The sequence below is a fragment of the Camelina sativa genome, chromosome 13 (assembly GCF_030686135.1).
Source record: "Camelina sativa cultivar CO46 ecotype springtype chromosome 13, ASM3068613v1".
Taxonomy (NCBI): domain Eukaryota; kingdom Viridiplantae; phylum Streptophyta; class Magnoliopsida; order Brassicales; family Brassicaceae; genus Camelina; species Camelina sativa.
In genome coordinates this window covers 1,988,726-2,011,292 of record NC_141892.1, presented here as the reverse complement: position 1 = coordinate 2,011,292, position 22,567 = coordinate 1,988,726, and the positions used below count along the sequence as shown (strand labels likewise).

Sequence of the window (22,567 nt, the reverse complement as noted above, 5' to 3'; positions counted from 1 at the left end):
TTATTATTAAGCACTTAACTAACACATAATTAGACATTTGAAGTATCTCACCACTGATTTGGGGACAAAAGAAAAATGTCATGAATAATTTGTATGATGTCGTATGATATAGTTTACATATCTAAATTTAAAAATATTATGAAAATGAGAATTTTATTTTTTAAGCACTTTTGAAATTTAAAAGATTAAAAAACATTATTGTCAAAAAAAGAATAAAGATTTTAAAAATTAACCATTTGTGTTTTGTAAGTAAATTTTCAACAACATTCAATATGCGGATTTGAATCCCGATAATGATACGATAGTGGACTAGCAAAAGATTGTTATTTCAATATTATTTGTTCAAAATAAAAAGATGTTTTACCAAACAAAAAAAAAAAACAGAAAAAAGAAGTGAGACAATATACTAGTTTTGTAACATTCAAAACTATTATATTAATTATTTATCTTTAGATGTTGGTTATACAGTTGTTGTGTTTTTTCTCTATCAAATATTAGGATGTAAGGTATTCCTAGCAAACATTAATCGTCAAAATGTATGGCGTAGTCAGTTTTCTAAAATCCGATAGTATATGTAAGTTGAACATGGTATAGGGTGTTCGTTGTTGTGTCATTTATCAATCCGATAGTATTTGACAAGATTTTGATTTATCAATCCTTGTATGATTATTAAAAGGGAATTTGGATGAAAAGAAATATAAACTCATAAAGACCGGCATAGGGGTTCGTTGTATCATTTCCCACTAGGGGAAGAAAAACAAAAATAACTAGCAAGTTGCAACGCGTTTCCAGCTAAATTTTAATTGCATGTCCTTTTAAGACTTTCTTACTTAAATAAAATTTTGAAATCAAACGAATTAAGAAATAGCAACCCACCCTAAAGAAAAATATATAGTAGACCAGAAACTTATATTTGAATTTAAATATAAACCCCTCCACTAGGTTGGTTGTAATTAATTTAAACAAACAAACGGGGATAAAATATGAATAATCTCCACTTGACCAGACTAGTAGCCAATGAAATAACAAGTTGGTTATAGTTTAAGCACGTCTACTTTTCTTTTTTTCGCTTTAGGTCTAAGCCCTATACTGTATATGTTTATGTTAATTGCACATGCTAATAATCAGGTTTTAAATCCATTATCTGGTTTTATATAGTTTTCCTTTAAGAATTTGTTTATTTGCCGTGAATCTTTCATACATTTCATCTACATATACCTTTAATAAATTGTTACAACAATATTTTGTGTGATCGATGTAATGTATATAGACAGATAATTCGAATATACTTTCACTTAATATGACCATGATGACGATAAAACTTTCAAGTTAGATGAATATGAATTTTTCTTATTTGGAGGGTGGCACAGTTATCGCCTTGATTAATTCTTGGTTCGGAATATTATATGTTACACAATACGTACTGATGCAAATTACTTAAGCAAATTCATTTACAAACCACAAAAATGGATAAGAGTAAGATTAAAAAGAAACAAGAAATTAAACAACAAGTCACAAAATTATGATTCCATGTACAAAACAACGAAGTGATTAATATCATTTAACAGGTTCATGACCTCAAATTGCTATTATGTAACCACCCACCACTCCACTGCACCCTCCAAAATCCATATTTTTGTGAATCTCTCCCCCAACAATATTTCGATAGTCCCAACATAAATCTAGCTCCCAAGGAAATCCCATTAAATTCTACATTCTGTCTAAGCCAAAATATCTATTTATCAAAAAAAAAAAAGAAACTCGAAATTTTCTTCCTTTGTGATGATGATCGAACATCTCTTAAGGAATTAATAGAAAAAAAATAGATACATACATAATTGCATTAGTAAAAATAAAAATAAAAAGGATGTGGGATTATTGCCGGTTGGTACTTCTAGCCAGAGACTGGAGGTTGCACCGGACGATAGTATCAACGAAACTTACAGTTTCCTCCTCCGTGTTCCCCGGCGGCACATCCACGATGTAAGACTCAACAACGACGGTCCCTTCGTCGTCCGATGCGTGTAGCGTAGTCACCGATCGGTAGTTCTTGAGCCTGTGGTCCCCACCAACAACACTAAAACTTATCACGTGCCTCTCCTCGTCCAAGATCTCGAGCCTCTCGGTGCTCGAAACCGCCGGAAGCCCGGAGACCACCATGACTTCCCTGAGATCTCCGACGTGTAGCCCGTCGCCTTGGACGATACGGCACTGCCTGATGAAGTTCTTGTAAACCTTCGGGTTATCGAAACGCCTCACGAGAGCCCACACGGACTCAGGAGGCGCGTGGATCATCTGCACCACCGAGGAGCAGCACTGGTCCGGACCAACGTCGTGCGTGTGGTGCATCGCCACGTGCTCCGGCACATGCATACCGCGCGTGAGACACACTCTCCTGATCGGACCATCGCTCTGATCGTGAGGCTGGAGATTGTGGAAGCCGTTTGTGGCGTCTGAGCTGTGATGGAGTTGCACTGGCGACCTCATGATGGTTGATGATCTCTCCTGAATTTTTCTTTTTCTTTTTTTTTTTGTGTGTTTGAGAGAAAATATAAGAATTACCTAGTATATATTGCGATCGAGAGCTAGAGAATTTAAGTTTGATGAGAAATTTAAAAGAAGAGAGCTTTTTGATCTTGTTCGCTGTCGGTTGTCAAGTTGGTTTTGTTTGAGAAATTTTTTTAAAAAGTATGATCGATCATCTAATTTTATTTTATAATATAGAATAACAATAAGATATGAACATATTGTGTGTTTCTTTTATTATAAGTTGTAGATAGATGGATAGAGATAGCTGGGGATGTGAAGGCTTTTGTGTTTGTGTGTATGTAGAAACAGTTGTGTATATATGCATATATATATATATGCATGTGTGTATATGACCATGTATGATACATTGTACTTATTTTATGTTCCATGATTTTTTTCCCTAGACGCCTCCTTCATTAACTTTAATATATCACCAAATAAATTAGAGAATATTACATTCACACCCACTTTTTCAAATTCTAATAACATTCACATTCACTTTGTACTACTACTATATTTTACCCCTATGAAATTACATCTTGCCCTTTCAAACTCACTTCAATCACTTTTTATTTCCTCACCAAACCAAACATATTTCAACTCTTTCTCTCTCTTCTTTTTCTCTCTCTTTATATATATATATATATATTTTTTTTTCCTCTACTTTATTCTTTGGTTTCTATCTCTCATTTTTATTATTTTATTTATTGTAACACTTTAGTTAGTTATTATCAAAAAATTATCTGTTCATTTTTATACAATATCTTGTAAATATATTTTTTCTACATTTTAAGATGTATATTACTATATATTTTTTAATATATTATACACTTTCCATTTTTAGTTGAACATTTGTTCACTAATAAGTGGATGACCAGTTAAAGTAAGTTATGTTTAATGTAACTGGTCATCCACTTATTATTGAACAAATGTTCAACTTTTAAGTTGAATTGTCACATTTTTAGTTGAATTTTTTTTTAATGAAATAAGTTTTATCCATTACAATATAGAGAAATAATTTAACAAAACCACTTAGTGAATTTTACTCTTGTTTGCACACAAATTACTATAATTGGCCATCCACTTATTAGTGAACAAATGTTCAACTAAAAATTTCACATGATGTGTCTAGATCTACTTTTATGGTTTGGATACAACGACACATCGAATCCATATAACCATGATCATGTAGATATTATTATAATTTGTGGATACAAGTTACACATGTGTATAATACCTTCAAATCCATATGGAGTTAGTGCATTAATGTTCACTTTTAATATACATGGTTAGGATTTCACATTTTGTGTACAGTATTTATTATGTTAGCCTTAAAGATTTAGGTGTAGTATTCTGTTGATATCCACATGACCATAGATATATAGATTTGATATTGTCGTTATATCTTAAGCCCTAAATCTAAGCTCTAAACCCTAACCCCTAATCCCTTAAACCCAAAACATTAACACATAATCTACATAAGTCTTAAAACATAAGTCTTAAATTATAAAATCCTAAACACTAAAACCTAAATCATAATTTTTTCCAAAAATCTAAAATCTAAAACCCTAATTCCTACCACATGAACCCTAAACCCTAAACCCTAAATCATCATATAGTGATGTGTTACTAGTATTCATGAATTGTATGATAAATCTTAAACCCTACACTTTAAACCTTAAATCAACATGGTGATGTTTTACTAATATCCACAAAATTTTTAATTAATTAGGTTTTTATATGTTTTAAAAATATTAAAGCATAAGTAAGTATGTAGAGTTTACCATCCATTTATCGTCAATCAAATGTTCAGCTAAAAATGGATAGCATATAATTTATTCATCTAAAATATAGTAAAGTGCATCTTAAAATGTAGAAAAAATGTAATCATAAACTTTTGTGTAAAAAAATATACCAAATTTATTAATAATAACTAAATAAATGATAATAAAGATAAAAGAAAGAAAGAAAAAAGAGAGAGAAAAAGAAAGGGGAACCAGTAAATTGTTGTCAAGGATAAGGACAAACTTGTCTTGATTTTATGCAAATTCAGCTAAAACACTCCCAAGAGTATACCACACTCAAGAAGTGGGTGTGGATGCAAGGGAGTTTGGGAAAGTGGGTCTATGTGCAATTCTCCCAATAAATTATAGTCTATAGATTCCACATTTTCCATGTCAATGTTTTTTGTTTCTTTTTTCTAGAATTTACAGTACAATCTCTATAAATTAATAATGTTGGGACCAAGACATTTTATTAATTTATACTGATATTAATTTATCTATAAATTAATAATTATTAATTGATAGTGTAAATTAATAATTATTAATTTATAGATATATTTTTAATAGTTTAACTTTTAAAAATTATGAATTGAGACAATTTTAACAATAATTTTGGATATTCAAAATTTTATGGTATTGGAATTGAATTTGTAATATTTAGAAAACATTATTAACAATAAATTACAAATACAATAGACAAATTCACTTATACACATGACATACATAAAATTAATTTATGAATAATAATATAGATTGTTGTATTTTAATAATCAATCAAACTATCAAAATGTAAATGATGGATATCTAAAAATTGAAAACTTAAAAAAATGTAGCTATGACATATTACAAAATATTTTATATCATTATAGTTTGAAAATACAACATAACAGTTAGTTTGTAGATATAAGCTTTAGGAGAAACATACATTATATTTTTTTTCTTTACATACATTATACATCTATATGTAAATTTACATGATTATTAATTTATGATATTATTGAGACTATATTTTGCATGGGGATTTCAGAAAAAAATTTATCTTATTATCTTATTGAATTTTGTTATTTTTTATATTGGCCTGACTTGGGACTGACAAAATTTATTAATTTATAGTGTTTATTAATTTATAGAGTATTAATTTATAGAAGTTTTACTATACAAGGTTTAACTAGATATAAATCCAGTAAACAAATAAATTAAGTGCTTTTAGAAGAAAAAAGTTTATCTCAGTTACATTTACAATATTAAAAAATCATTGGTTAATATAGTAAACTATCTTACTGTTATTATTATTATCAAGATTACTAAAATAGAAGTTATGAGAAATAACAATTTTTGTTACCAATTTATGAAAAATAAATTGTATTGCATGCGCGATATATATTTCCTTTAATTTTTTGAATAACCTCGTTCAAATTAGTATCGCTAGAATTTGATTATATCTATGTCTAATATATATATATATATATATATATATTAAAAAATATATATCTCTGTATTATAATGAAATCATTAATTATATGAAACAAAAAATAATTTAAAATTAACCAACACTTTTCTTTAATATATTAGACTATGCCATCAATTATCAACATATAAGGAAATAAATATTTATATATGTATATTTAACAGTAAAATAATGTAAGAAGAAGGCAGTAACACAATACACTTATACACATGTATATCAAAATAATTTATTTAAAAGAGTCAAATTATAGATATTAAAGTGGATAATGGGTAAGCTAAAGTGGATAAAAGAACCATATATATGAAGTTTGTTATATATATAATCAAAAAGAAGAAGACAAAGTTCTAATTATGATAATTTGATAAATATATTTAAAACTAAAACTTGTGATTATTAGAAATTTTACGAATATCACCTGTATTATAATAAAGGCGAATGTGGAAATGTGGTGTCGTAAATTGATTCATAAATTAAAGATAGACATGGCCATGGCTAAGGATAAAACTACATACATGCATGAGCACACGTGCATGCACAGATGTTGATGGGTTTGTTGTCATAATATGTGTATGTAGATGTGGGTTATATTATGTATGGAGAGAGAGAGAGAGAGAGAGAGAGAGAGAGAGTCGTAGGAAGGTGAGACCTTATCAAAGAGCTTACGCCGGATGGATTGCAAGTGGATGTTGCAACTTGCATAATTCTTTGGACTTAGTTTAGGTAGAAAGATTATCCTTTCCTTTCTTTTCATTTTCATTTTTTCATTTTCCTCAAATTCTTTTGTTCTTGTTGCCATTTTAATATTATATTCTCATACATCATATAGTACAAAGGTTGTTGCATCGCGACTTTGTAATTTATTTATTTTGTCACTAAAATAGCCCACATGGGTATGGTACTCTATATCAAGTTTCATGAGGCTTCTTCACATTAAAACCAAAAAAAAAAAAAAAAAGTTTCATGAGGCTATTTTGTAAGACTTACGCAGTTACTATTTTCCCTGACGGGCTAATTTAATATAATAAACATGTTCCAGATACAGTACAAGTTCATCAAGCATGTGTTTGGAGTCGTTGAGTTTATTAAAAATTTATGGGCCAAAATGTATTCACACATATTTTTGTTTATGTGGTTTAGTTAAACTGTGACGATTAATGGAAATCTCAAGTTCAAAATTTATGCATGGCCAAATTTTATTTCTGTTTCTAAACCTTTTTAAATCTAAATAACCAAATTGATCGAAAAAGCAAATACAATTTAAAGTTCAAAATATAATTTAATTATGTCCTTTTTTAAAAAAGAAAAAAAGAGTTGATTATAAATATATCGCCTCTGCACGCCGCTTTTGTCATTTCTCCATGGATGAATCCGTCGATAGATAAACCTGGTGAGAAGAAAAGAAGGTCAAGTGAGGAACAGCCTACAGTGGAGAGAGTAAAGACATTTCAAGTAGTGTTGAGAAGCAAAGGCCAGACCTAGATGGGCTCATTGTTGAAGAGTTATGCATGGGCAACCCCAACGGCAAGAAAGCTGATCCTGGAAAAAGGGTATGCACTTGCATACATGCTATCACCACATGATTACTGCAATGTCATATAGATTATGGTGGCAGTGTGATAAGATTGTGGGTGGGGTATTTAAAGACTTGACGTTGGATAGGAAGCGACCAAATTAAACTAATATATATATAATGGCTTACTTATTAGACCTAAGAGCACCAAAGAATCATCATATTGGATAGGAACTGAACAAAAAAATGTCTAATAAGAGGTAACTACGAGCACCAAGACTATTAAGTTAGAGCTCATTTCATTGTCTCTGACTCTGAGTGCAGGTTAGTGTCCATTATACTTTAAAGCTTCAGAAGAATGAAGAGATTTTTGATTCCAACGTTGGAAAGTCACCTTTTAATTTTCGTCTAGGTTGGTATTATAACTAGATACTTTATTAGTATGTGACTGGTACTTGGATACTTAGAGCAACTCCATTGGTTGTATTTTAGCAAAGTTGTTAAAAACATTAATTTTGAATAAAAGTGAATAAAAATGAAGTTAACAAACTTCTTAAAAACTTTCTTTTTTTTTATGGTCCATTTGCAGTATCTAAAAATGTGGTCTTTAATTTAAATTTATTAATTTGGAAATTATTATAGTATAATAACTTTTGTTTTATATTTTTAATATTGTATATATTTAAAAACTTGAAAATGAATATATTACATAAAATTTTAAACAAACAATACATAAAAGCATATTTAAAACACAACACAAAACGATTAATTGAAATCTTAATTAGTTCCAAATTTTTGCCATATATTCTCAACCAAATCATTTTTCAATTTATAATTCATTTTTCGATCACGAAAGTCATTTCGTCTAATCATTATGTTTCTCATTAGGTTAATGACATTTGAAAGCGTATCTATAGAATATGAGAGATCTACTTCTGGAATTCTGCTTGAATCTGCTTGTGTGAATGTTATCTTATCAAACTGAGTGGCCATATTTCGTTCGTCTTCTACTATCATATTGTGCAGTATGATACATGCTCTCATAAGGTGCTTACTGTTAAATGCAGGTATTGGACTTGTAATTAAGGGATTGGATGTTAGCGTTATTAAGGTATTTGATTATCTTTCCAGGCAAACAAATGTTTTAATTAACCAAACTACATATTATGTGCTTTGTTTTACTACTTAATTACGATTACTACGATTATAATTACATTTTGGTATTACTCTGTTTTCTTTGAAATTTTTTACGATGGAACTCATCCTAAGAATTGAACAATTAAACATGTTTGATGTATGAGATACAATACTCATTACAAACATGAAAAAGACCACAAACAGAACGTACATGGAGCCATGGACGGTGACAGCCACGCCGTTAGATATTATTATATGGAGAATTGCTAACCTTTTTGGTCGAGCCGCTAATGGTTTTGCTTATTGTTGTAATTTAATTACTGTCAAGGAAATCTAGACCAGCATATACGCGTGTGGGTTTCAATTATTAATCAATCTTCTTTCACTGACCAATTTGGCTGTACTCTGTTACCCTTTTGCTATTACAATATGAGGCATATGCGTTTTCCAATACTAATTTCAAAATATCAACAAATTTATTTCAGTAACCGAGTCCATAAAGCTTCACAAGTGTGTATTATTATTTATTCCAACTATTAGTATAACATAAGATAAGCCAAACCAAAGAGAAGCAGACTAACAAACTATAATTGTCTTCTCTGTTGTCATATTGGAGGATATGTACAGTTCACTTATACGAAAAACGTGGTACTCAAGTCTTCTGAAGTTCTCTATATCACTAAAACTAAGATAGAGAATCAACAGTCATTGTAGGATTACGGCAAATAACAAATTACATCCCGGTGTTTGAGTTTAGTTCTGCAGATCCAAGAAACTCAAGTCGTCGAAGAAGCCATTACCATCCTTTGCTTCAAGCTGAAACGAAGGTAATCCGTAACCATAGTCAAGGCTTTGCAGCGAGTGAAATCCGCCTTGTCTCCTCTCGGGTTTGAATGATCCGTTGTCAACATTGTTCCCCGCGTACTGGTCCTGGTTCAAGCTTGTAAACATGCCGCCATTTATGTCACCTAGTAGCTCATCAACATCTAACATCTCTGAAGCATCCCAGTGGCTCTGATCCAAATCATTGGGCCAACCGTAGTCTGCAACAGAGAGCGAATCCGGCTGTTGCTTACAGGTTTCTACAATCTTTTGCTCCTTCTTTTTCTCTTTCTCTTTCAGAACATCATTCCAATAGTTATGTTCAAACTCAGACAGCCAATCGACGTCTTTCTTCATCTCAGCTGCACCATTCTCCAACTGAAACACGGGTTTAGCTTCACCCAAGAATGGTTTAGATTCACAATCTGCCTCCTCTGTTTTCACATGAACACAACCAGGAGTCTCAACCGTGCACACCTCAGACTGACTCGAGCTACTCGTAACCTCAGAGCCATCAGACAGAGGGAAATTGAGACGAGCCAAAGGACCATACATAGCTTTAGCCGCCTCGTCATAAGCAGAGGCAGCTTCTTCAGCGGTAGGGAAAGTACCAAGCCAAAGCCTACTCCCACGGTTGGGTTCTCTGATCTCAGCAACCCATTTACCCCAAATCCTTTGCCTAACTCCTCTGAAACTACATCGACCATTCTCTGGCCCTCCTTTACCTTTCATACAACCCTTCTTCGACCCTTTCGCAGGCACTTTTCTTTTCTTGGTAGAAGCTTCTTCTACAGTATCGTTATACTCTTTCCATTTCTTTAACCTCTCGGCCACAGTGATACCGTCACGTCTACTTCTCGATTTCCTTTTCCTCGATGTATCGAGCTGTGTTCTGTTTACATCTCCACTCTGATCATACACTGCCATCTTCTTCCCAGTAACAACAACACAATCTACAAAACAGAACACTTTTTTATATCAGAACACTAGTTCAGACAAAAGAACCTAAAATCAAACTCATTTACATCCAAATTCTCAAAATTAGGAATTTAAATTCATACGAACTCCTAAAATTTGATTTAAAGCTTCCCGAAAGGCAAAAACCTAAACTTTCCAATTTTACAGCGAACCCCAAAAGGCAAAATCAAAATTAAAAGGAAAGAAAGCCTAAAAATCCAAACATAAACCCTAAAATTATATCAATTAACCACACAACAAAAGAGCACTCTAAGAATAATTTAGGAGAAACTGAGTAAAGAACCCAGACATAAAAGTACCTATTGGGGACGAAATTTCAAAGCTAGATGCTTGATCGAAATCAAATTCTCTTCCTTTGTCGAGATAAATCGCTTCCGCGCGCGTATCTTTCTTCTTCTTCTTCTTCTTCTTCTTTGTAAAGCTTGTTTTTTTCCCTCTCTTTGTTATATATCAGACAGCTTCTTCTTACTTTAGCAGAAATCAAAAATATCTTAAGGGAAAGACAAGTATCGACGAATATATATATAGCCTTCTCCAGATTATTCTTATTATTATTTTATTTAAAATCTGTCGTGAGCTAATGGTGACGTGGCTGTATTTGATTCGAACATCAGTGCTTAGACCTCTTCTGCGAGCGACGAGTGTCTCGAATCTTCTCGAAACACGCTGTTGATACGGGTAAGTAATTCATTTTTTTTTAATTGAGCAAATGGATAAGATCATCAGACCTACGTCTTTATTTTTATTACTATTTAACCATTTAAAAAAATATCTTCTTCTTCTTCTTTTTTCCTGTTTTTATAATCAGAAAGAACAAACTTTCAAAACCAACAGATCATCGACACACTCACATCTGCTCTTTCTCGATTTTTCTTGGTCCATTGCCACATTTTAAAACATTTTTCAAAACCACATTATAATACTATGTGCTAACTAATCTGCATTAAATTAATTTCTAAAGAATAATTGCTGACATTATGACGCTTCAATTGCTCAGTTGTATTTCCGGTTTTTTTTTTTTAAATATGCATTGTACAATTTTTTACCTTTTTATTTTTTTCCTAACTTTTATATATATATGGTAAAAGATGATGGCCACTATTGTAAAATCAACAGTTTCAGTGTCAAAGAAAAGAATTCAAATTCCTCATAACGAGTATATCGACAAAATGTGACCCAGAAATGTCTAATGGAAAAGGTCAGTTAAACATTAAATTATTAGCTTACTAGAGACGTGTCCAATGATGAAGCTCAAACTTGGGTGGCTTAACTTCGAGCAGAGCGACAAGGGTTTCATTACCATATACTTTATTAATAAACAATATGGTTTGTTGCAAGTTGTAAGCAAAGTAGTAGAGCAGTCACATAGCCTTTGCATGTGCCTCATCTGTCCTCGTGTTTCAAAGGCCACTTCATCCACTACGTGTCCCTAACGCCATCGCAAACGCAAACCCACGCAGTTACCTACGTAATTCTAGCTTTTGGGCCTTATTCATTCACGGCTCTATTATATTTAGGCCCATTGTTTCGTTATTAGGCTGAAAAGCCCATTAGTACTGTTGTGAACTTGTGATCATAAGCTGAAATCATAAGCATAAATTTTGAATTTTCTTATAACTGCAAACAATTGGCAAAGACAGAAACAATATAAACTATGATATATGATCGACGTTGAAACAAAATACAACAATTTTATCTACGCAAACTGACAAACATATTATCTTCCATGAATAGATTTTAATTCAATAAGTAACAATACCAAAATCTGAATATATTCTTCTAGAAATGTCTTCTTTTATTGAAACTAGCAAACAGGTAGATCATGAGGAGGAGCTTCAAGAGTCTCCAATTCTCCGACACCATTATCGACCAAAAACGCCATAGCAAGACCCCACTTTATATGAACATCCAAGTGACAATGCATCAACCAAACCCCTGTTTCATCACCACACAAAACCAAACAAAAAAAACATAAGAAATCAACTATAACTATTGCTTAAAATGTTTTAAAATAGATAGTTTGTTTTTTGTTCATTACCTGGATTATCAGCTACGAATCTGATAACAGCCCATCCATTAACAGGAACAGCCACGGTGTTTCTAAGTGGAGGATCAACAAGGTTAAACTTAGAAGTATCTTTCTTGGGGTTAAAGTTACCAAACCCTTCACCAACAATGTAGAAATCGTAACCGTGAAGATGAATCGGATGATTCTCCGACGTAACAATGTTCGTATCCTGTAAAACAACCTGAACTCTTGATCCATACTTGAGGTTATACAGTTTAGTACCCTTAACCGGCTGAAACAGAGCCCTGCTTATGTTATTTCCGGTATAATCGAATTTAACCGGCGGTTTAGCGGGGAAATCCGTCGTGAAAACGCCGGGGATGCCGTTGGAATGTGCTTGCAAGAGCGAGAAATTCGAAGGTAGAACAAACGAAACGTTGTTCATCGACGCGGTAAACCGGGTTCCGTTTAAGCCTTGGCACCGGCTTTTAGGGAAATTCTTGGGACAGTTGTCGAGACCTAAACCGACGGTAAAGAACAGATCATCATCGATCGTTTTCGGTACGACGACGTTACGGAGAGATTTGAACTTTCTGGAGAATGACGTCACGGTGTTGGTGTCGTTGAAGGCAGGCAAAACCGGCAAGATTGGTGGAGAAGAAGTCGTCGTTTTCTTGTATTGGAGTATGGCTGTGGTTGTGGTGTTATCAAACGGTGCGTTTTGGGCGCTTTGGTAAGCTCTTGCTGCTATGTAATACCGTTTTGGCTGTTGGTCAGCGGTTAGAAGTACATCGGTTGTTTGGCCTGGACCTAGCATAAGGACCTTTGTGGTGAACGGTTTGAGGTAAGATGCGTCGGCTCCAACCACGGTGAGCTTGTGGTTAGCCACTGAGAAAAATAGCGGTTGGTTTAGAGCTGCGTTGATCACTCGTAGGAGACTTGTTTCCCCTGAATTTATCGGTACTACAACAGTCTCTGCATTTTTTACAAATGTTCCAAAAATTTTAATATATCAAAAACTTAATTAAGTTATAGACTTAATAAGGATTTTATATAGGTTTAATTTTTTTTACCTTTGGTTGAGCAATTATAGAGGTCACCGGGTTGACCATTGATGGTATAAGCGTCGGATATATTCGGAGCAGCTCCGGTTCGAATCGCCTGGTTTATTACATCAACCGGATTTGCATTCCACCATTCCCCTGATCACAAAAAAAATAGTCAATTAAAAATCTTGATTTTGAAAAATAAAAATTGTTAAATTTGTAGATCAAGTAGGGGAAAATGTTCTGGTATGGTGTATACCGAGCACCAGGGCTGTTTGACGATCCGGTTTAGGAAAAGGAAAAGAGGAACCAGGGGTTGGGTGGATAATGAGTGCGCCGTAGACGGTGGCTCGTAGCCAGGAGCTGTGAGCGTGCCACCACAATGTTCCTTCTTGGCCTTGGATAGTGAAACGGTACGTGTAGCTCTTTCCGGGTCGGATCGGACATTGGGTCACGAATTCAGGTCCATCTGCCCATCCGGTTCTTATTTGCCTCACTCCATGCCTGTTTTTCAATTTTCGATCATATACATCAATAAAAATGCTTAATATATACTGTAATTTGATATAGAGAGTAATATAATGTAATGTACCAATGGATGGTGATATTGTAACGGGCACGGTTGTGCACTTTGACTTCAAGAGTGTCACCGTTGTTGACTTCGAGTGTAGGTCCTGGAAACATTCCGTTGACGGTGATAGCGTTACGGGTCTTGCACAGCCTCTTCACCGGCGTCTCTTGTATCTAAATAGTTACACACGCACACACACAAATAAATAGTTGTTTAACGAATGTAATTATGTGTTTATAAATATGAACATGGAGTTTTAATTGAGGGACGTACGACGAAGTCATGGTGTTGAACTTTGGCTATAGTCGATGAAGCTGAGAGAAGGGAACAAAAGAACAACAAGAACGAGAATGAGTGGAAGGTCGTCATCAAGTGTGTTTAAGCTTTGAGCTTTTGAAGTTTTTTTCTTTTCTGATTAAGGTTTATAAGGTGATTAGGAAAGATATGAGAGGAGGGTTTGAGAGATTTATGAAGAGGGAAAGATCCCTTTTATAGTAAGATTAAATGGGATTTTTTAACTAAGTTTTTAGGGTTTTGGAAGAATTAGGTGTTGATTATTCTAAAGAAAATTAAAATTACCGGTCACCAACATATTTAAGTGTCTTTATCAGTTCGTTGGCTATGTTTTCTTTTGCTTCCTTTCACACTTCTCATCGAAGACCATGGTTTAGTTAGTTTTCTTCTATTTTAAGAGTTGATCAACCTCAAAAGTGTTGGCAGAAAATATATGTTAATTCACATAGGATCATAATCACATTTGCCAAAAACATGATGTAAGTTTAGAAATTAGACTAAACACCTAACCTCTAAATGATTCGGTGACATATAAATGAACTCTGGATGTTAGTTAAAAAATGATACTCCCTGGTATATTTTACCATCTAGTATCACTTGAAAGTTTGTATTGTGTTTTTTGGAAACGTCAACCATGGGAACATAATTAGTTTTGTGAATAGTTTATCTACATTTGTAATCATGTTCTGCACAACAATAAACTAATTTTTTTTTTGCCCCTCCGAAATTGAATAGAGAACTTGAGACATTGAAATGGAGCAACTTAGTTGAGGTAAGTAGTTGCACCGAACACTTTGCACAATTTCAACAAAGTTTAGTTGAATTGAACTCGAGTCATTTCATGTCACGTCTAGTTCAAGCTTCTTCTTTAAATCCCAAGTTTTCTACATATTAATTACCAAATAAAAAAAATCATTAATCCTAGGCATAACCAGATTAATCATTTTGTTATTTTTGAATGTAATCCAAACTCCAAAGTGGGATAATTATTTTTTATTCGTTTTAGACTAAATGTCTCAATGACTTGACAGTTATAGGGAAAAAAAATAATTATGCATGCAAAAAATATATATTAAATACAATCGTTTTTCTTTTGAATACTGAAAATCTCAGTCCTCTAAAGTTGATTTTGGGATACGAACAAGAACAATAACTAGGCGCAATAATCAGAATATCAAAATTGAACTTTGAACTCGAGCGCCTACGATATTCAGATACACCACATGCGAATGAAATGGGTCATACACTCATACTAGTCTAATAATCTCATGATTACTTATGTTTTTATCTTAACAAACATAGCATATATATGCATTGTACTAGAGTGTAACGTTCAAACAATAAACTAACAGACAATAATAAAGTCACCTTCTCTCTTGTAGTAATATTCAAATCTTTCATTATGCGTTTTAACAAACATTCACGATCAACTTCTGTACTACGTTACTCATTTGTCTCGATATTTTCCCACTTGTCATTTTCCTTAACCAAAAACAAAGTATTTTTTACACGAGATTCGTTAAAATAGCTAGCTAGTCGGTGTGACACTGACATTACTGGTCGGACACTCTAGAATCAAAATCTCAGTACGCACAGAAACATTCTGATGACAAGATGGATCCGTAGTTTTACCAACACTTTTAGAATAAACAACCAGATCTTGATTCAACAAATGTGTTTGTATGGTGAAAACTGTAAAATCTTAGTTTCCAACATCTAACCACACTAGTAATGATTGGATCCTATCCCTAACACAAGAATAGTCTCAAAGCATTATTAGTAGTCAATAATCTTGTCCCACACCTAACGGCTAACGCCATAGAAAAGCCAAAACGATAGATGAATGTCACATGCAAAAGAGCCAAGGGATCGATTAATGTGATTGTACACGGAGAGTAAAGAGTAATGTGAGAACTGTTGAATCAATTACATGTTTGAATCAATGGATGTCAAATATATCAAAATCTTGAATTCCTCAACTTAGAACCAAGAAGATCAATTCTACATTCCCAAATCACATAATGGAGTAAGCAATTTTCTAAAAGAAACAAATAAAGAATCATAGAAATTGAGCTTTTGGTATACAGAGGACGAGTCCTCTTAACTCAGACACGACCTGACACAGGAGTTGATGCGGCGGCAACTGCGGCTGAGGTGGCAGCTCCGCTAAGGAATGACAATAATCCGGTGTTAGAAGGTTTTTGATCATCCAAGAAAAGATCCTCCGGAACTCTAAACGCGCCGTGCAAACACACAATCCCCAAACCGATCATCAAAGCAGAGGTCAATAGAGATCCAACGCTGGTCAAGAAGACGACGACGATCGTCAAAATCACCAAAACTCCAAGCGTTTCGCGATCCGAGAACATACGGCCGAGAATCACCAGCGGTTGATCCGACGGACGGAAAAGGTAGAGGAAGATCCAGGCGCCGAAGAGGCATAGGAGAACGAGGAGAGACAGAGGATGTGAGAGGAGCGAGAGCGCGAGCACCAAGGACACGATCGTCACGTAATTCACCTTGAAGTAAGGCAGGTTCCTCCGGATCCGAGAATACGCATCGGTTAGAGAATGTGGCCGCGAAATCGCGCTCCGATCAACGAGTTCTAACCACGGCCGTCGCTGCGATAGGCTTTGGCGGATCGACGACGAGAGGCGAGAGAGGAACGTGCGAAACGCCGGTGCGGAGATGGTTTGCTGTGGTTGGGAACCACCACCGGAATGGTCTGAGATCGGTAACGTTGGAGGATTAGCCATCACACACACGGAGGCGCGTGGATAAAAGACGCGTACGTTTTACACGAACGTCAAATTCATTCGTGTAAAACGTACGCGTCAAAATCACACCGTGTTACCGGCATATGATCTGATGTGATTAGCCTCACCATAGACCGCACTCGACAATGGAGCACCTTTACCGTACACGTGGATAATAGAATTAAGTTATAAGTATAAGGCCCATTAACTATCCAGTGGGCTTAAAATGGGTTTTAAAGGTCTTTTAACGCTCTGAACGACATCGTTTCGTAATGATACGCTGCTTATTATAATTTATAATCCGGCTTGAAAGGTCTTCTTGTTGCATTTGTTGGAAACGGAGATTGACCGAGAAAAGAGAAGAATGGGGAAGCAGCCGGTGAAATTGAAGGCGGTGGTTTACGCGTTATCGCCGTTTCAGCAGAAGATTATGACGGGTCTTTGGAAAGATCTGCCGGAGAAGATCCATCACAAGGTCTCTGAGAACTGGATCAGCACTATTCTCCTTCTCGCTCCCGTCATCGGCACCTACTCGTACGCTTCTCTCTTTCTCTCTCTCTCTCTCTCTCTCTCTCTCTCTCTCTCTCTCTCTCTCTCTCTCTTTCCCTCTGGATTTAGTCCATTAGCAAGCAGATTTGATGGATCGATTATGTGGAAATGTGCGATCTGAGGATTGTGATGTTCTTAAATCTGAATGTTAGGCGATACCTGTAGATTATTCAATTAAAATGTTGGTTTATTGGACATGACAGCACAAATGGTTGTTTAAGGAACTCAAATGGTTTTAAGGGTTAATGTTTTGTGACAAATCTGTATGGATTGGTGTCGATTTTGATGCTTAGTACTGTTTCTATGAAATCCAAGGTTGAGCAAAGTACTGTAAAGAACCGAAATGTTAAATGATAGAAGTAGCTAGGTTTACAACAGTATAAGTTTTTATTTGATTATCTAGACCAAGTAGTCCCCCAAATAGGAATAGTGAATTCATGATGATGATGATAAAAAGAGAAGTCATAACCATTCGAAACGTTTCTGTTAATTCTGTCTGTGGTATGGTTGTTGAACTAGTAGTGTGTTAGCTTGTTGATCCTCTTTAACTTGAAGCAAATGACTTTATGTGATGAACCAAAAAGGGATTGAATTATGTTTAGCTGCCTTATCTATGGTACTTCCGTAACATTGCTTGTGTCAGGAAGAAAACTCGCTTGTCTCATGTGCATATCGTAATGTTGACACTCATGAGTCATTACTAAATGCAGTCCCAATCATTGTTTTGTTGTTTTCACATGCTCATGTCCTTAACATGTCTTTCCCTCTTGCAAATGAACGCAGGTATGCTCAATACTACAGAGAACAAGATAAGTTGGAACACAGGTTCTAAGCATGAAGACAATCATATGATTCTACAAGAGTCCAATTCTTTCTTCAATTTTTCTTTCTCCAAAATGTGTCCAAGTGACAATTTGTTATCATCATACATTCAAATTAGAAGCGGAAAAATGGCTTCCTTGCATTTTTGTTGAATAAATTTGTGGATTTCATGAATAACAACCCGAATGTTTGATCCTCTATATCCAGAATACAAATGGTGGAAGACGATTTTGTATAGATCACATTTATTTTATCATACATACGAAACCGATGTAAGTTCTATGTAGGCATATCCTCAACCGCAACTAATGCGTAGGAATCGTGGCCAAAACTGAGCGTACATAGATATGTATAGAGCTAACTATGGCCAAGGGGCCGTACAGTTCTAAGGAAAGCAAAGAAGACTCTAGTTTGTGAAGAGGGTCTGGTTGCCTTCGTCCCATTTAACAGCAGCTTTCCTCACCTTTTGAAGAACCCTAATGACTTGTTCCTCAGTTACATTCCCAGTGACTATCACTTTGTTGAGCTGTGTGTCCACATCGTATGTCTCTATATCTGTAATTTTCATCTTGTGTTAATATTATGATATTTCAAGGTATACAGGATTATAGTAGAAACTTTTAGGAGTTGTCACCTTCTATTTTCTTAATGGCTTTAAGTATTTTCCTGATGCATTCGTCACAATGCAAATTCACTTTCAGTTCCACAATCTGTTGATCAAGAGAATCTTCTGTCAGTTTTTAGGTTTTTTTTTTTAAGAATTAAAACGGTCAAAAACAAATATCCAATAAACATTAGACATTGCATCAAGCATTCAAGCATAATTTGCAGGAACAGAACACTCTAGTTGCTAACGGTGCGATTAGAAAGGATAGACGAAAATAATTAAATAAAGCAAACCATGTACAAGATCTTACTTACGTTAGCCATCACAGAAACTTTTGTGGAATAACACGACTTCGTAACACTCTATTCCTTCGTAACTCGCTTCTTAGTGTAGAGAAGCAGAGAACAACAGAGTATATGTGTGTAAAACAGGTTTTATTATGGAGAAACCACAAGGAGGTACAAACCTATAAATACATGATTTAATGTTATAAAAAGACAAGAAGAAGATGACGAATGGGATTCTTTGCGTAAAGGATGCTAATCGAAAGTCTCACTGGCCTCCACTCGCACAGAAAGTTGTTTTAGTTCGCCGCGTTAGATAATAATAGGACCAAAGTAAATGGCTTTTTCCTTCATTTTCTACAACCGTTCGTTTAATATTATTCACTTTTTCAACCTTTTCACACTACATTTTAAGAGAACAATCGTATCAGTCAGCAAATAGCATCATCTTATCGTTCGGGTCGGACATTCGCTATTTGGTTAGGTTCGCTTTAACTTTTTGTGTGTTTTTTTTTTTAAGTCGGGAGTAGAAAAGCAACTCCGATGTTAATGTTAGAAAAACCGACATCATGGTAGACTCACGGACTTAATAATTCTTGGATCCAGTCTATAGTTTCTGATCGAATCTTATGTGAATCTTGGAAATTACAATTCAGTGTTATCAATGAACAGGATCAATCCTTGGAGAGATGCAAACACTTGTCCCAGTTTAACCTTAATCTTTTTTTTCTTTCCATCAAACCCATAATTCCATAATTCTTGCCTTCTTGGATCCAATCTACAGTTTCTGATCGAATCTTATGTGAATCTTGGAAATTACAATTCAGTGTTATCAATGAACAGGATCAATCCTTGGAGAGATGCAAACACTTGTCCCAGTTTAACCTTAATCTTTTTTTTTCTTTCCATCAAACCCATAATTCTTGCCTTCTTGGATCCAATCTACAGTTTCTGATCGAATCTTATGTGAATCTTGGAAATTACAATTCAGTGTTATCAATGAACAGGATCAATCCTTGGAGAGATGCAAACACTTGTCCCAGTTTAACCTTAATCTTTTTTTTTCTTTCCATCAAACCCATAATTCTTGCCTTCTTGGATCCAATCTACAGTTTCTGATCGAATCTTATGTGAATCTTGGAAATTACAATTCAGTGTTATCAATGAACAGGATCAATCCTTGATGCAAACACTTGTCCCAGTTTAACCTTTATCTTTTTTTTTTCTTTCCATCCAAACCCATAATTTATTGCACATGATCCTTAAAACAAGAATCTAGCAGTAGATCCCTTGAAGAAGAAGAAATATCAAATGACATTCCAGATTCCAGATTAGATTCTTTGCAAACTGTTCGATTCTACTTCTGGGGACAAAAGAACTAGAGAAGGCATTGCAAACTCTATATTGGTAAATGCAATTTTTTCAGCTAATAGACTCACAGTTGAAAAACTTCACTTGTGTGGTATTTAACTTGAGAACCCTTTTTGACCATCGGAATGATACAAAAGCTTCAAATTTTGAATACAGCAAGTATTAAACAAAGGACAGGGAGAGAGAAACTAACAAATCAAAGTCACTTGGCAATACAAACATTGAAAAAGGTCATCATCAATCTTTCTTATCATTGGAATCTGAATCGCTTGCATTATAACCTGGCATTATTAGTAACAAGAAGAGAACCCCAAATTAAAAACACACAAACAAACTCACAAGAATTTCACTAAATTCAATAAAAGAATCAAACAAAGTCAATGTTTTCTTATTATTTACCTGGAGGCTTACTACTCACTTGCCAAGCTGATGATCGAGTCCTTGAAGCTTTGCTAATCCAAGCACGACCCTAAGACAGATACAATTCTAATTCAGAAACACACTTACACCTTCAAACAAGAGCTAATCACATACATTTTAAGAGCCCTAATTCAAACTCTGGTAGACCAATCGATCATTCTAATCACAACAACCCGAAGGCATACACAATGTACATACAGAGACGAAAAATCAAATCTTTGTATCGACTCTAGAAGAATTGTAGGAAAACAAGCTAAACCCAGAAAAAGGAATGAAAAAGGTGAAACCTTTTGTTCATCTTTGGGGATTCCATAGCCGCTGCAGTACATCTGACCGACCAAGACCTGCATACCAACGTCACCAGATTTGGCATCCTTGAGCGTATCCTGGAACCAACGTCTGACGCAATCCTCGACGACCTGAGCAAGGGGAACCCGATTAATAGGATCCGAACCCGAAGCAGGAGCGGGATTGGAACCCGAGTGCGATCCCGCCTTCTCCAGCTTAACAAGATTGGGGTAATCGAGGAGGTGTTGAGTGGTGGTGTCTCTCGTCTTCTTGACGAAGACTTTGTTCCGCGGAAGATGAGGAGTGGGTCTGTGGGGTCTGATTGGATTCTCGGAAGAGAGTCTAATGGCGAATTCTGAGAATCTGACCGTCGTACTAGCTACCATCGCTTTCCCCATTCAACCATTATAGGGTTACCAATTTCTGGTTTTTTCTTTTTCTAGTCGGCTTCCAATCCAATTTCTGGTTTAACAGACTAACAATTTAATTTCTTTTTATTTCTTTTATCCTTTTTTAAGAAATAGCAGCACAAAAAAATATATATCTCTGGATATTTAATAATTAAGACCTTACCCGTATATTCTATGTATTTTATTTGTATCAACAAAAATAAATAATGATAATTTGTTAGGAAAAATATGTATATCTATAAAATGTATCAAACAAAGCTATAAAAATAGGTATGTCAAGGATTGATAATTATGAAGACCAAAAAATGAATAAGTATTTATACAATTAATAGTTTAGAGTATATAATCCACATTATTTATTATTTGTTTTTTAAAGCAATTATTTGAATTGTAATTTTTTTTTTCTTTAGAGTTACCCGACACCGGCTCTTTGAAATTAATGACACTGAAAATCCATAAGAGATAACTGGAAGTAGATTAAAAGACAGAGGTTTGGACAACTACTGAGTACATTGCATTTTGAAGATTTATTTTAAAAAAAAATATAAAACTAACTTCATTTTGTAATTTTATGTAAACTTACGTATTTATATTTAATATATGTAAAGATATTATATCTCAAAGGAAATATTTTATAATTTTACTTTACAATATTAATTTGGATTATTCATTTGAATTAAGGAGTGTAATTAGTTTACATTATTTATGTTTGCAATATTTTAGGGAGTTATTTGTGTATTCTATTTATAATTTCAAAAATATTATTGCAAAGAAATATTGTTTTTGTAACCACAACAAATTTATTTTTCATAATTATTTTATAAGTCATGCTTGGGATGAGCGGTTCAACAGCATTCCACTGATTATGAAAAATGAACACAATGTTTGTGTATGTTCAAGTATCATAACTCAT

At 34.3% G+C, this 22,567-nt stretch overlaps 7 protein-coding genes across 7 annotated transcripts; 1 reads left to right on the top strand and 6 right to left on the bottom strand.

The window, feature by feature from the left end:
• Positions 1 to 1,500: 1,500 nt before the first annotated feature.
• On the bottom strand, positions 1,501 to 2,926 carry LOC104734544 (abscisic acid receptor PYL5). Its single transcript, XM_010454144.3, has one exon. The coding sequence runs from the start codon at positions 2,485 to 2,487 to the stop codon at positions 1,876 to 1,878; it is 612 nt and encodes a 203-aa protein (XP_010452446.1). The 5' UTR covers positions 2,488 to 2,926; the 3' UTR covers positions 1,501 to 1,875.
• Positions 2,927 to 8,931: 6,005 nt separating this feature from the next.
• Positions 8,932 to 10,892, bottom strand: LOC104734543 (dehydration-responsive element-binding protein 2A). Its single transcript, XM_010454143.2, has 2 exons — positions 10,528 to 10,892; positions 8,932 to 10,203 (listed from the first exon to the last, which is right to left on the bottom strand). The coding sequence occupies exon 2, from the start codon at positions 10,175 to 10,177 to the stop codon at positions 9,182 to 9,184; it is 996 nt and encodes a 331-aa protein (XP_010452445.1). The 5' UTR covers positions 10,178 to 10,203; positions 10,528 to 10,892; the 3' UTR covers positions 8,932 to 9,181.
• Positions 10,893 to 11,817: 925 nt separating this feature from the next.
• Positions 11,818 to 14,649, bottom strand: LOC104734542 (laccase-12). The gene is made up of 6 exons (XM_087481780.1): positions 14,127 to 14,649; positions 13,875 to 14,026; positions 13,542 to 13,786; positions 13,310 to 13,438; positions 12,267 to 13,211; positions 11,818 to 12,163 (listed from the first exon to the last, which is right to left on the bottom strand). Exons 1-6 carry the CDS (start codon positions 14,220 to 14,222, stop codon positions 12,033 to 12,035), a joined length of 1,698 nt encoding a protein of 565 aa, XP_087337906.1. The 5' UTR covers positions 14,223 to 14,649; the 3' UTR covers positions 11,818 to 12,032.
• Positions 14,650 to 15,991: 1,342 nt separating this feature from the next.
• LOC147929123 (PRA1 family protein B3) lies at positions 15,992 to 16,903 on the bottom strand. Its single transcript, XM_087481781.1, has one exon. It carries the CDS (start codon positions 16,901 to 16,903, stop codon positions 16,253 to 16,255), a length of 651 nt encoding a protein of 216 aa, XP_087337907.1. The 3' UTR covers positions 15,992 to 16,252.
• A 116-nt stretch (positions 16,904 to 17,019) lies between these two features.
• LOC109128286 (cytochrome b-c1 complex subunit 8-2, mitochondrial) lies at positions 17,020 to 18,511 on the top strand. Its single transcript, XM_087481782.1, has 2 exons — positions 17,020 to 17,437; positions 18,236 to 18,511. Exons 1-2 carry the CDS (start codon positions 17,268 to 17,270, stop codon positions 18,282 to 18,284), a joined length of 219 nt encoding a protein of 72 aa, XP_087337908.1. The 5' UTR covers positions 17,020 to 17,267; the 3' UTR covers positions 18,285 to 18,511.
• Positions 18,490 to 19,453, bottom strand: LOC104734541 (copper transport protein ATX1). The gene is made up of 3 exons (XM_010454141.3): positions 19,196 to 19,453; positions 18,909 to 18,984; positions 18,490 to 18,829 (listed from the first exon to the last, which is right to left on the bottom strand). Exons 1-3 carry the CDS (start codon positions 19,202 to 19,204, stop codon positions 18,681 to 18,683), a joined length of 234 nt encoding a protein of 77 aa, XP_010452443.1. The 5' UTR covers positions 19,205 to 19,453; the 3' UTR covers positions 18,490 to 18,680.
• Positions 19,454 to 20,606: 1,153 nt separating this feature from the next.
• LOC104734539 (uncharacterized) lies at positions 20,607 to 21,756 on the bottom strand. The gene is made up of 3 exons (XM_010454139.2): positions 21,244 to 21,756; positions 20,936 to 21,005; positions 20,607 to 20,817 (listed from the first exon to the last, which is right to left on the bottom strand). Exons 1-3 carry the CDS (start codon positions 21,640 to 21,642, stop codon positions 20,774 to 20,776), a joined length of 513 nt encoding a protein of 170 aa, XP_010452441.1. The 5' UTR covers positions 21,643 to 21,756; the 3' UTR covers positions 20,607 to 20,773.
• Between the last annotated feature and the right edge of the window lie 811 nt (positions 21,757 to 22,567).